The 13,476-nt window shown below is 47.5% G+C and overlaps 2 protein-coding genes and 1 long non-coding RNA gene across 5 annotated transcripts; 2 read left to right on the top strand and 1 right to left on the bottom strand.

Moving 5' to 3' along the window:
* Positions 1 to 2,044: 2,044 nt before the first annotated feature.
* LOC120951438 (probable 28S ribosomal protein S23, mitochondrial) lies at positions 2,045 to 2,834 on the top strand. Its single transcript, XM_040370179.1, has 3 exons — positions 2,045 to 2,185; positions 2,241 to 2,402; positions 2,478 to 2,834. The coding sequence occupies exons 1-3, from the start codon at positions 2,142 to 2,144 to the stop codon at positions 2,764 to 2,766; spliced, it is 495 nt and encodes a 164-aa protein (XP_040226113.1). The 5' UTR covers positions 2,045 to 2,141; the 3' UTR covers positions 2,767 to 2,834.
* A 106-nt stretch (positions 2,835 to 2,940) lies between these two features.
* Positions 2,941 to 8,986, top strand: LOC120951436 (heterogeneous nuclear ribonucleoprotein F). 3 transcript variants are annotated; one of them, XM_040370174.2, is made up of 6 exons: positions 2,941 to 3,130; positions 3,688 to 4,171; positions 4,755 to 4,899; positions 6,358 to 6,500; positions 6,583 to 6,798; positions 6,953 to 8,986. In XM_040370174.2, the coding sequence occupies exons 2-6, from the start codon at positions 3,757 to 3,759 to the stop codon at positions 7,708 to 7,710; spliced, it is 1,677 nt and encodes a 558-aa protein (XP_040226108.2). In that variant the 5' UTR covers positions 2,941 to 3,130; positions 3,688 to 3,756; the 3' UTR covers positions 7,711 to 8,986. The 3 variants fall into 3 exon arrangements, with proteins under 3 accessions (XP_040226108.2, XP_040226107.2, XP_040226106.2); XM_040370173.2 differs by having other exon boundaries at positions 3,655 to 4,171; positions 6,956 to 8,986; XM_040370172.2 differs by having other exon boundaries at positions 3,655 to 4,171.
* On the bottom strand, positions 8,331 to 10,237 carry LOC120951439 (uncharacterized). The gene is made up of 3 exons (XR_005751190.2): positions 9,351 to 10,237; positions 9,176 to 9,263; positions 8,331 to 9,121 (listed from the first exon to the last, which is right to left on the bottom strand). It is a non-coding gene; the product is annotated as an uncharacterized LOC120951439 (long non-coding RNA).
* Positions 10,238 to 13,476: the final 3,239 nt, after the last annotated feature.

The following is a 13,476-nucleotide window of genomic DNA, read 5'->3' as shown; positions in this document are numbered from 1 at the left end:
GTTGTTGCATTTTAAATGGTTTCAACATTACCCTCTGTAATATAGCAACTACAGATACATCCCAAGTGCCACAAATCCACTAAACGACCACTAAACGGCTTCTAAACGACTCAAGTTCTCTACCTAAACGGAATATAGAAAGACTTCGTTTAGCAGACGGCAAACGACTCATGCATTCTAAAAATAGCGAAAAAGCTGGTGGCGCTCTCTGTTGGTGGGGTACCCCAACCAGTTGAGCTTCATCGCTTGGAGGAGAGCTTTCTCATTTCCTCTGTACTGTTGTATGCTTTCGCATTGAAGTTATGCATCGCTAGAACTAGAACGGCGATACGATTGTTTAAATACTAAACTCCAACCGAAACCACCAGTACTGAAGCAAGTGAGATTTGAGTAATGGTCGTTGGTGTTGATACCCGTGTATCTGACCACACGACCATTCATATAGATTTTTGCTCAGAAAGTGAGAAGGCTATATAGGTCATGATACAGTCGTTGCCGCTAAATTTTGACTCTAACTCACTTATTTTTGTCTCGAAGGCACCAATTTTTGACAGCGTTTCACGATTTTTGCCTCGAAGGCATCAATTTTTGACAGTGCGCATCAATTTTTGCCTCGAAGGCATCAATTTTTGACTGTGAGTCAATCGCTTGATTTACAAAATTTTATGTAATTTCTGAAATTGTGTGTTTTGAAATGATTGAAATTAAGTTATGCAGTGAATAATTTTATTGATAGAATTTAAAATAAAACAATTGTTTTGCCAATTTAGAAGATTTAATGGAGTGAAAAATATGTGCATGTATTTTCAGCTGTAAACAAAAGCTTTAGAATTTCTAAAATTTCATCATTTTTTCTCAAGAAACAATCAATTTACACAGTTTTTGTATTTTTTATGAGTTGTGGAATAACAATTGTTAAAAATCTGCTTAAATACCTTGTAAAATTGTCAAGATTCCTACAAGAGTCAAAAATTGATGACTTACGGACAAAAATAGGTGCATTAGAGTAAAAAATTGATGCGCACTGTCAAAAATTGATGCCTTAGAGCCAAAATTTGGTGGCAACGACTGTAAATTGAAACTTGTCGAAACACATTGCAGGAAAAGGATAGCAATATAATGATGAGTTGTAATACGCCATCTATTGATCAAACCAATGAAGCTGTGGAGCTTTCATTTTTTTTCTATGGATATTCAATTTTCCAGTCGTTTAAGCTTAATCTGTGGCGCTTGGGATCAATATTTAATAAACCACCACAAATCAACGTAGAAACTTAGACACCACTGTACTGAAGAACAACGATCCCGGGACGAAATGTAAAACCCACCGTAAATAAAAACAACAATTGAAACTGCCACATAGAGTGTGGAGCGGCCCACAGCTGCCCTGGATGCGTTTTAGAACTGTATGATCTGTCTGACTGAACACAGAAAAAGTACTTCTTCCATACAAATTGTTCGACCCATTCGAATAGGTGCTTGTAAAATCGCTGCCAAACACTTCGAAACTCCTCTTTCCTGAGGCCTATTAAGGCCGGGCTACATTGATCGTACTCTCTAGTGTAATTTTGATTTTCACTAGCGTACCTGGCGGCGGCTGACCGAAGCATTTTTCCAAACAATTTGGAGCCGCTTCAGAAAATATGTAATTTTTCTATGTTTTTAACCTAATTTAGACAAGAAAAGTTTTGTAAAAGGTAGATGCACATGTCCTGTACGAATTGCATCCATTTTCGTGGCAAAAAACTATGGAAAAACAACTTAATTTTGAGATCCGGCACGACCATTCCCTCGATGACCAAAAAAAGCTTCGGTCAGCCGCCGCCAGGTGCGCTAGTGAAAATCAAAATTAAACCAGAGAGTACGATCAATGTAGCCCGGCCTTTACAATTTTGAAATGGCTATAACTTCTTAATCCCAAGTTATTGCGAAATAAAAATGCAAAACTTATACGAGTTGACGGTTGTAGACAACACGGTTAACATACAACTGAACTGCTTGGCAGCCCTGTCTTTACCACAGTTGATGTGTGGTGCTGTCAAACCATCCAAACATTGCGGCATGTTTTGGTTTCATAACATCATCAATTCACCAACCAGCTGCACCAGACTCTCGGCATTTACGTACAAAAAGATTTTAACATGGCAAACAGCAGGCTCGAAAAAATAGGAACAATTATTACAAGGTAAGATTCAAACGCAACGCGTCTATGACCTACTTACCGCACTGACTTCTTACAGAACTCAGGGCCTTCTAAAGTCCGGTGCTATGAAATTCGATGAGCGACCTCTTTGGTACGATGTTGTGACCGCCTTTCCACCCCACGAGGAGCCTCGCTACGACCGGCCTGCTCCGAGGGTACCGGTTCGACAAATATTTTACCAGGAGGATACAGTGAGAGCGTAAGTTTGCTTGCCAGATGTGTGCATTTTGCTGCCTTTTCTACTACAACCCAGTTTCTTTGTTGACGTACATAGGAAATTTCACAAATCCGGCAAGGCAACGTTTGCAGTGAACTTGCTGGACCACAACAATCGAACACCGACTCAGCAATTCATTGAGCTGTACCAAAGCTTGTCCACCCAAGGGGCATTGGACGAGGAGCAAGTGTTTGCCACGGCTATCGATCTGCACGAAGATAAAATGCGCCAGCAGCGACTGGACCGGCGGCCAGCCGACGGTGCCCCTCAAGAGCAAACAAAACAAACGCCCGTGCCTGAAGAGAGTGGCAAAACCGTGAAATTGCAAGACATATTCAAAGATTAACTGGTCGTATTAGAATGAGGATCGCTATTCGGTTAAATAAAATGGAAAAGTGTAGTAAACCGTTCTAATTTGTGAGTTTTCACGGGTTTTTCACAAGGTCAAGGTGTGTAGAGATTTGCTTTCGGGCTAACAACCTTGGCCGAAAGCTGTCAAATCAAAGAGTGTTTACAGGCCATGCGGATTGAGTTCAGTTCTTCACACACCTTCGAAGACGGCGCGACACACATACCTACGCCTCCGCTCGTTTTGGTGCGAAATTTTGTGAAAGTTTCGGTGTGAACTCGTGAAAAAGCCCTTCCCGAACCTGCAGTCGCCGCGTTGTGCGTGAAAGAGTTCGAATTCAGTGTGACGCTTGCACAGTACGGTATGTTTTCCATCGCCCAGTCGCAGCCTTTTGGTGTGGCTAAGCTGATGCTTGCAAAAAAGAACGCGGGTTGTATCGATGGCTGTTTTGTCGAGCAATTGCCCCAAAGATCCGCGGCATTCCGCCTGCCAGAAAGTGGCAATCGAACATACGGTGATTGCTGTTTGCGGTGGTCCCAAATACGGGGCCTGGTGTGTGCGTTGCACTGCTTCTTGGTGCCGCACCGTGTCACGGATACATTTCCCATTTTTTTCCAGCGCCAATATGGCGTCCACGCGATTCGCTGACCCGCAGCAACAAGGGCGAAAAAGAGCGCGCGATAGCGGCTTGTGTTGTTTCCTTCTCGCACCCGTAGTGTGTTTCGATGCCGCAGGTGGCGCTAGTGGTGATTTGTTTTTCTGGGCTTTGGCTACAGCCGGCCCTACTCTCTCTCTCTATGTGTGCCTACCATATTCGTACGACAAGCGTCGTTTGGGTCGTCTTTTTGCGATTGAATCTTTTCTGTTTACAATCCTCACACGCAGCACAATACAATGACGGATATCGCTAATCTACAGCAACAGGATAGCAGCAGCTACAGTGGCGGCGGCGACGGCGACGGTGATCTGGCCGGCGGCAGCAGCAGCATGACGACATTCGACCAGAATCAGGGCGGCGGTGGCCCGGTGCCGGAAGACGACGGCAACCAACCGCACTACGTACGGCTGCGAGGCCTCCCGTGGAGCATCACCGAGGATGAGATCCGCAGCTTTCTGCACGGCGTCAACATACTGCACGTGCACATCTGCTTTCACCCGCAGACCAAGCGGCAAACCGGCGAGGCGTACATTCGCGTGCCGACCCAGGCGGACCGCAACAAAGCGTTCTCGCGCAACAAGCAAACGATCGGCCACCGGTACATCGAGTTCTTCAACGCCACCGAGGAGCAGTTCGAGATGGCGCTGCAGGAGATGGACGAGGGCGAGAGCGGTGGTCCGGTGGTGAAGATGCGCGGTCTACCCTGGACCAGCACCAAGGACGATGTGAAGGCATTCTTCCAGGGTAAGTATACGAGCACGAGACAGTTCCCATGTGTCCCCTGACCCGCCCACTCCCCCCACCAACATTACCCCGTTTGCACACCGCGCATTGCGTTGCCACGCAATGGCAGCTCGCACTGGACGGGTGGGGAGAGCTTCCGTTCTCTCCGTAGTCCCATACAAGTGTGTGTGTGTGTGTGCACAGTCATCTGCAGCCTGCTGTCTCCACGGTACACCACGGGACAGGCCTGTCCAAAACACTGCCGGGCATGGGAGAGGCGGATGGGTTTTATGGGTGTGGGTCAGTCTGCGAAGTGGTACTGCACCGTTCGAAGGGTAGAGGTCGGAAGACCGTTGGTAAAATCGATTCCTATTTTTTCCCCTTCCCACCTTTCCTTAAGTACTTGCACCGTGCTTTCTATTTATTCGAACATCAAAACCCGCATCCCCTTTTCCCCTCAAACCCTTCAACATCCCGAAAACATAAAAAAAATCCTTTCCCCACCCCACCCACAAAACCAAACCCCGTAATGTTACGAACAATCGAACCGAAAAAAAAAACAAACAAACGAAATCAACGAAAAAAACTAACCACACTCCCGCAGGCTTGACGATTAAGAATGGATATAATGGGATACTTTTGCTACTGGACAACCTGGGACGGGCATCTGGGGAGGCGATTGTAGAGTTTGCAACCGAGGCCGATGCTGAAACGGCCATGGGCAAGCACAAAGAGAAGATTGGGAACAGGTGGGTGGTTCGTTCTTGTTACACTCTTTTTTTATAAATTAAAAATTGAAAACAAAACCGTTGAAGATAAGCAGAAAACGTTCGCGTAACTATTGCAAGGAATGGCGTCGAAGCAGCGTGGCTTTCAGGCCGGTAGGAAATCACAATTTGCCAATTAAAATGAAGCAATGGTCTAGAAACTCTCGAGAATGCTATGTGAAATGAATATTATGTTTCAAACATGTTTGTCTTGTCTTTCAACATCCCTCGCAAAAGAAGTAACTTTAGATAAACTTTGCCTTGTTAGCTTTTTAGTTTTTAAACCTTTATTTGAATTTCATCATACAAAATACGACAAAAGCAGGAATGTTTCACACGTAGCGTTGTTAGTCTACGATTGTCATTGCCATTGCAGTGTGTAGAAAAGCGATGAAAATCATGAAACTCATTTAATGATATTAGCTCTGTCAGATGATATACTTTAACGAATGCTCTCAATACAATTTGCTGCTATCTTTGATAATTTAAAACCCGATAAGTAATAATTAGACTACGTTTGCGCGCTTAAGAACACTATTGGGCACTATTTAGGGTTTCCTTTACTCTCACGGGGTCATGCTGATGCACACCAAAACTGTTTTGGATTGCTTGGCCCGTGTTGCCCGCTGCGCATTTGCAGTCCCATCGGCTGCTTCTTGCCTCCGGCGGTGCACACGACGCTGCCTCTTGTCGACAGTGGGTTTCAATTGACGGTGGAATTGTTGGATGATATTTGACGAAGGGATTCGTCGGGATAACCGTTGCAAACTGTATCGTAATTAAATGTTTTTTGTTCTGCTGCTTTCTCTCAAAAGCAATTTCTCTTCGATATCAGCAGTGAGCTGCACTACTAGCTTCTTGTGTGTGTGTGTCTTTCGTAAGATTAAAAAAAAAAGATGTTATATGTTCGCAGCATAAAACCTCCTAGCTGCTATTAAACGGTATTTAAAGTGCGAAGTTGATGCTTAGCATACTCCTGTTTTCTCTTAGCTCTTAGCCGTTAGCTGACGCAGCACCCGCACAACTGTCGAATGAATCCCGTTGATGTACTAAAATGATATTGTTGTAAATGATAATAACACACCGAATCGAACTTATCGCACAAATACAGCTCTTTCGCGCATAACTGTCGCGTGTTTTGTTGCGCATCACTCCACCACCACAAATTGAATTCACCTTGACGACAGCATCTGAAGTATGGAACTAAATGAGCCCCAAAAGCAAACAAAAAACCCCAAAAGTACATTAACTAAAGCAAACAACAGTAAAACACAGCCTCCGGGTTACCATTCCTGTAGCTCTAATTCTGGATCGTTTTGTTTCTTTTACTCTTACCATCCCATCAACCCCTTCCCCTTTCCCCCGGACCCCGCATCACAATGTGTCGTGGTTTCTATCCGTTCAAAAATCGCCTTCCACCGTTACGGCACGACGACACAGATACATCGAGCTGTTCCGCAGCAACACCGGCGAGATGAGGCGCGCGGAAAAGCGCATGCGACGCATGGCTCCGTATGCACGGAACGATCGCAACTCGGGCGGTGGCAACTACTCGCAGATGTCCGATCCGATGTATGGGCAAGGTAAGGTGGCAGCTGCACGACAAAAGGGCAAGCAGCTTTGTTGGATGCTGAAATCATCTGCTTCCTGCTTGGTTCGTTGCAGACTACTCCGATAATACGATGGGCTCGGGCGGTAATATGAGCGGCGGCTGGAATGACCGTTCCAATGGCGGTTACGGCAACGGTGGCAACGGGTACAACAGTGGCTCCAACAACATGGGACAGATGTACTCGCCGGGAAACAATGGCAATACGGGGTCGGGAATGTCCAACAATCTCGGCAACATCGACATCCTTCGTCTGCTGCAGGATCAGCTAAGTAAGTAATTCCTATCTTGAATTGGGGCGTATTCCACGCCCGGCGAACGAATCTCCTTTGCGACGGTCGTACCTGTCGGCGGGACAAGCGGTGAGCGTATGTTGTTTAACTGTCCCCCCTTTTCCCTTCGCTTTCCTGCTTTCCCGCGTTCAAGTAGAGCGAGGTGGCGGCACCAACTACGGCTCGGGACGTAGCGGAAGCCCGTCCGGCGCGGGCATGAACAGCGGTGGCGGCGGCGTTGGAGTCGGCGTGAGCAGCTACAACAGCGGGGGCGGCTACGGTTCCGGCACGGGCGGAAACTCGGGCGGCGGTGACATGCAGTCCATGATGGGCATGGACCGTGGTGGTGGCGTCGGCAATGCGGCCTACCGCACGTCCGGCCCAATGTCCAACAGCTACAGCAGCTACTCGTCCGGCATGGGCGGCGGCAACAACTCCAGCATGGGTTCGTACAACAACAGCAGCTACGGGTACGGCTCGGGCGGTGGCAGCGGCGGCGGTGGCAGCAGCGGTGGCGGCGGCGGCTACGGCTCCATGAACAATTACGCGAACAATGACTTTGCGAGCGACGAGCCCAATCTGTACTGTGTGCACATGCGGGGCATGCCGTTCAGCTGCGACGAGCAGGACATGTACGACTTCTTCATGCCGCTCCGGCCGGTCAAGTGTGTGGTGCAGATGAACAGCCGCAAGCGCCCGTCCGGCGAGGGCGATGCGTACTTCGAGACGAAGGAGGAAGCGATCAAGGCGATGCGCAAGGACAAGGAAAAGATGGGCTCGCGGTACATTGAGCTGTTTGCCGGCCAGCGTCAGTTCGGCAGCGGCGGTGGCGGCATCGGTGGTGGCAGCATCGGCGGTGGCAACTTGGGCGGCATGGGCGGTGGCCAGTTCCCGAAGAAGTACTTTAACTGATGAGACCGACGGTGGGACGAAGACGACGATCGTCGAGGAGGCAGGAAGTCCGGTTTAAGATGAGATTCTTTACATATTCTTCACTTTCATCCATTCATCAATCGTGCGTGCGTGTTTATGTGTGGATTGGCTCCTCCAATCGACGGCTCGCTTTCTCCTCTTCGCAATGAGACGCTGGAGGTTCTAATTACGGTTCCATTCTACACATTAACCTACAACTCTATACATTTATTGCTACAATCCGTCTATGTACCACCTTGTTTATGTATGTGTCTGTGTGTGTGTCTCTCTTCTCGCAAGGGAACAACCTGGCAAGATGATATCGTTTAACTGTAGAATGACAAATCTTTTACACTTTCTGTTTTAATTCACTGACCTGGGGCGCGCGCGCGCACCTGTGTTGGGTTAGCAGCTTGTTCTGTTTCGCTCTGTAGTCACCTTGTGTTTTGCTAGTATCGAATAATGAGAGCAGGAAATAAAACCAATCGACTACTGATACTTCTATTCAACTCAAGTGTCTCTCGCCACAGGCGCCCCAGTGCTTGGGAGGAGCAGCTTTGAGGGTTGAGTGTTTCATGCCACTTAAAATCATTTCTATTGCGCGTGTGTGTATGAGCCAGCCACGCGCCAAATAGTTGCTGTAAGATTCTAACCCCCTGGACGTTGTTGGTGTGTGGTAGTGGTGGTGGTGGTGGTAGTATTGGTAAAGATGTTAATACTTCTGCATGTGTCGCGAAAGTTGAAGAAAAACTAGATGGCGAATGGATAATGTAATAGCTATTAAGGAAAAAAACACTTTAATGAGGTAGGATCGCGCAGCAAGAGAAGAGGACTCGACTCAATTTATATATATGGTAACACAGAGGAGCCGGCAGTAGCAGCAGCATCTACAAATCAACGGAATCCGTAAAAAAAACACACAAACACATACGCTAAACGAGCACACAGAAAAGCAAACATGAGGAGTTTTTAAGTTCTGCTCCGTGGCTATAGTGTAATTCTTTATTATTTTTTTTAATATTAATAAAATCTACAATTTACAAACCACAAGCGCGCCGCCGCATACATAGTGAACGCGATCCGCCGTGAAAGAGGGATAGAAATAGGAGGAAATAGGGTAAAGCTCCTCCGTTTGCCCTCTAGTATGGCGCCTGCGAGCATCGGGCAACGAAATAATTATCGTCGCAGGGCCGGGCAGGAGAGGCGGTAGGGGAAGTGGTAGGCGAAGCGACAGAACCGCATGGAGTAAATAAACTGACACCCAATTTAAAACCGATACCGCGTTGCGGTCTGCAATACCTCGGGAAAGAAAGAAAACCGCGCTTTTTTTCGCGCGCGCTTGTGAATGTAATCACTTTTACATCCGGGAGTTTCGTCTTTGCTGAAAGTGATCCGGCTTTTTCGTTTCCGACTGGAAGAAACCAACGATGAATATTTATATTCTTTATTCAATTTACCGCCATACCTCTTTGCATGTGCGTCTGTAGAAGTCTGCAGCATCTTGGGACAGTGAGGTCGTCTAAAATGGTTGCTGCTTTTGCTAATCGATCATGCTATATCATGACAACATGAAAAACAGTACAGTGATAAGGAATCGCACATGGGTTTGAGATACGAGCAGCAGTCTGAAGGAGCCTTACCTACAATCTCCATTTGCGATAAGGTTGTAGCGATGCGTATGTTGCTTTTTAGTTGCAATGAAGCATAATCAGGTTTTTCGTCAACGATCATGCCCGTAAAAAACGATTCATACTAGAAAAATCGTTCCTAATCTGGGTAAAATAATAAACTCACCATCAATTTGCCCATTAGCGGTAGCACGGCCTGGACCGCATCGAAACTGGTGACTACTTTATAGAGAATTGAAATGTCTCCTTCAATACTTCCTACATTTCTATTAAACCTTGTACAACGTTGTGAAATTATAGTTTTCATGGCTATTTTTTTAAATTTAACATATTATGCTCCTGTCTGTATTACAAATGCATCCTGCCATCCTTCCATTGTAGTTCTGTTGTTTGGAAGCAATGTCTACTCTGATCCATTATTTTGGCAATTTCGCCGCTTTGTTCGTTCCTTTTCACCATCGCGATCGCGAGATCCAGGGTGTGTTGTGTGTTTCGGCGTTGCTTTTCCTTCTCGTTTTTCGTCAATTCAGCTTGCGGTGTGTTTGTTACCTTGCCAACCGGAACGCTTGGACAAAGTGGAGCATCTCGCGCGCATCTTCGCCACGATCTCGTTTCTGTACCACGCAGGCTACACCACACCTGTCCTACCGTGTCAGCAACCACTGCCTCGTGTGCGGGGTGTGGGCTTTTGCTTTTATGCTGTCCTTCTTCTTCTGCACGAACGTCTTCATGAATCAAAAACAGCGGCAGCAGCAGCAGCAACAAAAACAACAACACGGGTTTAGGTTAGGGGTGGTGCGTACGATCAGTGCGATAGTTTCATCAGTTGCTGGTTGCATTTCGATACGATCGGTTCGTTTTGCGCGATCTGATCGATCGCGTTCGGTGGTTCCTGCGCCGGTGCGTAATCGCCACTCTCTCTCTCTCTCTCTCGGTGTGTTTTGTGTGTTTTTATTGCATATTAGGAAAACCTGCTCGCAGCGCAGTGTGTGCAGTGTCTTGTGGTGATTTAGTGTTGCTCTCGTCGCCGCCCGTCCGCCATGTTCTTGTGCGAATTTTCGGGTCCTACTTTGGCAAGGGTTTTGCGTTAATTTTCCACACGTGTTTTTTATCTGATCGTGCCGCTAATTAGTGACATCTTTATTTATTGCTTCTTAGGACATTCGCATTCGCTTTGCTAGCTAGTGCTGTTGCTTCGAGAACATTCTCGTCGTCGTTCTTTGTTTTCCCTCCCCTCTTTCCGAAGAAGCTCTTCCGGGCGATGTTTCGGACGTTTTCATTCTAGCCTTTTTGCTCTGCTCTTTGCGTATCTCTTTACGCCGTGTCGTGTGTCTTCCAGCCGCATCATAACAAATTCAACAATTAACCACTCGCCTCAAAATGCCTCTCAAAAGGTGAGGCGGTCAAAGCCGGCATTGCGGCACCCGTAACCGGCGGCAGCTAATTGTTGCACCGTGGCGTGGTGCGAAAAATAGCGGATCGACTGCCTTTTTTTTCCTTCTCTGTCTATCTCTCTGTAGTGAGACTCCTCGCGCGAGCTAGATCCGAATGCATCGATGCGAACATCCATGTGACGGCTACACAAAATCAGCTGGCGAAACGAACGAACCAACTTGTAAGCGTAATACGATCGTGATCGCGTAGAACAAGGGAGGAAAAACGGCCTGGGGGGGGAGGAGGGGCAAAAAGGGCGGCAGCAAAACACCGCGTGTTTGCTACCCTGCACCGGGTCCCATGTCCCATCTTGCCCCTGCCCTTGCTTGGTTCGGGTAATTATTAGTGCGATTTTCACTAATGTGTGTGTGGTGTGTGTGTTTGTGTCGCTGTGTTGTGTGAAGAATTCGCGTGTGACACTGAACTTGTGTCACTTTTGGTTTGGAAGTCCGCTTGAAGCGATCAGCCGCGTCCGCCACGCACCGCCACGTACCGTGGCGCAAACACGTGCTCGCGCTGCGCAAAGGGTGTATGTGTGTGCTCGCGCGCGCAAAAAGAGGTGTCCAGTTTCAGAGACCCCCCCCCCCCCCCGGCGAACGTGCCGTCTTCGTTGCAAGGAACAAAATTGCATCACACAGAAGGCGGGCAACGGAGTTGCTTTAAAGATCGTATCGCGGCCGTCCTACCATAGACCTCCTCCCTATCCCCGGGGGCGACAGTGGCGTTTCCAGCACGCCATCCAAATTTGCGCGTGACGTGATAGCTCCCGGGGGCATGGCAGGGGTGCGGTAATTATGTTCCGCATTCTGCCAGCCCAGAAAGAGTCTAGAGCCCTGAGATCGTGCGAGACAGTTTTATTTAAATATTGTATTGTCTATAAAGGCCTTCGTTTTGCAACATTCTTCCTAAATGGAAAATTGCGAGGAAAGTTTTCCATTCTCGCAAAACCCCGGCTAGACCGTGGGAAGCACAACGCAACGCATGCTCGTTCGAGTTGCGTGTGGGAGCCCGTTTTATTGCTAGACAACGATTTGCACGATTTTTCGCTTTTATCTCGTTTGTGCGATCAACTGTGCGGTTGCTTATCGGAGCCGATCGATCGAGTATGGCACGCGTAAATTAAGCTAAACGCGATAATCTAGCCTAATCGCCCGCTCCGATCCAATGATTAGCGAACTTCGTTTGGCCTTATCAAGACAAATAGTTTGACACATCAATGTTCAGTCTCGTTTTCCAGCCCGGCAGCATGGGAAGTGATTCTCACCGACTGTTTTTGTACCGCCTTACCCTTTTCCGTAACCTTCGCTAAGGTGATATCCCCCCAACACTGCAATTGTCAATTCAAGAGGTTCAATCCGCAAGTTAAAAAAATCCCTCAAACACACACACACCAGGAGAGCTGGATTGTTTACCGGTTTACCGGTCTTACTGTTTCATCATGGTTACGCTTGGGATGATTGGGACATAAGTGACCTACCTGAGGGATTTACCCATAATTCTGACCCGCTCCCGCTCCCCGTCCTTCCCCTTTCGCAAGTCATTTCGAAAACAAGCAATCAGCGGTTCAGCGATACGTCCGGAGCAAACTGGTTTGCGGTGCTTACCGGCTCGAGCATCCGGATCTAGCCGGTTGCGTTCGGAGGGTTCGGATGGTGGCTAGGTCTTGTGGTGGGTGGATCTTGTTTTTCGAATCGAAGGCTTCTTAGCCGATGACATCAACTTCCGAAGGCATCATCAATCGAAAGAAAGTGGAGCCTCATCGGAGTGTGCCATCGGGGGCTTGGGGCGGATGGGTTGGTGTGGAGGTGGATGACCAGGACAAGGCTCCACTGATAAAGCCTGCAGCAAGATTGCGTTGGGGAGGGGCAAGGATAACCACAGCCCGGCTAGCAGCTTGTCGGAAGCTAATTTTTGCCTTGCCTTGCAGATATGGAATGATTTATGGTAATTGGCGACGTGTAACGTACCATTTTTATATTATTAATTAATTTTGCCAGGCTGTGACAGCCTTAGACCAATCCACCGCAAGAATTAATGAATGTATTACCAATGTCTAGAATCGGGCCCTGGTGCAAAAATCCAGAAAGTGCAGTGAACATTGTTAGACTACCGCTTTCGCACCACAACACTCCCTGATGAGCTTTAAATTTTGACGCCCTGTTGCTAACGTCTGTGTCTGTGCTGTAATCGACCGCGTCTGGGAAACCTTCACACTGTGCGATTCGTCACTCAGGTAACTGCTGAGTTCTTGTTGGCGGAGAGCTGCGAATAGGTCGTCTATTGGATTGGACAGTCTTCGCCGGTACTGGGTGTCGTACTGTGTCACTATCAACAATACTTACTGTCGGCTGTTGTTGTCGTCTTGAGCCTCGAAGTGGCTCGAATAGCTACAGTGATAAGCGTCCCAGTCTGGGAAGGTACTACAAACTCACACTCACACGCTCGTACATGCAAGTCGTCTGTCCTCACGCTAGCCGCAATTCTATCGGCAATCTCATCGTCGATGTCGTCGTCTAATCGGCTGTTGGCTCACGGTTCCGAGTCTGGCGTATTGGGTTCTCCAAATGGTGGTACACACATTTTGATAAGACATTTAATTTGAGATTGAATTGAATAGATTTGATATTTATAGAATCCCTTTTTTTATTTTGGAAGTAATGCCACTTATATTGAGAATTATGTCTGAAAAGGTTCAGTTTTTCTG

Source organism: Anopheles coluzzii, chromosome 2 (assembly GCF_943734685.1).
Source record: "Anopheles coluzzii chromosome 2, AcolN3, whole genome shotgun sequence".
In the NCBI taxonomy this organism is placed as follows: domain Eukaryota; kingdom Metazoa; phylum Arthropoda; class Insecta; order Diptera; family Culicidae; genus Anopheles; species Anopheles coluzzii.
Note: the sequence above shows the minus strand (reverse complement) of the source record. Positions and strands in the feature narration are given on the sequence as shown.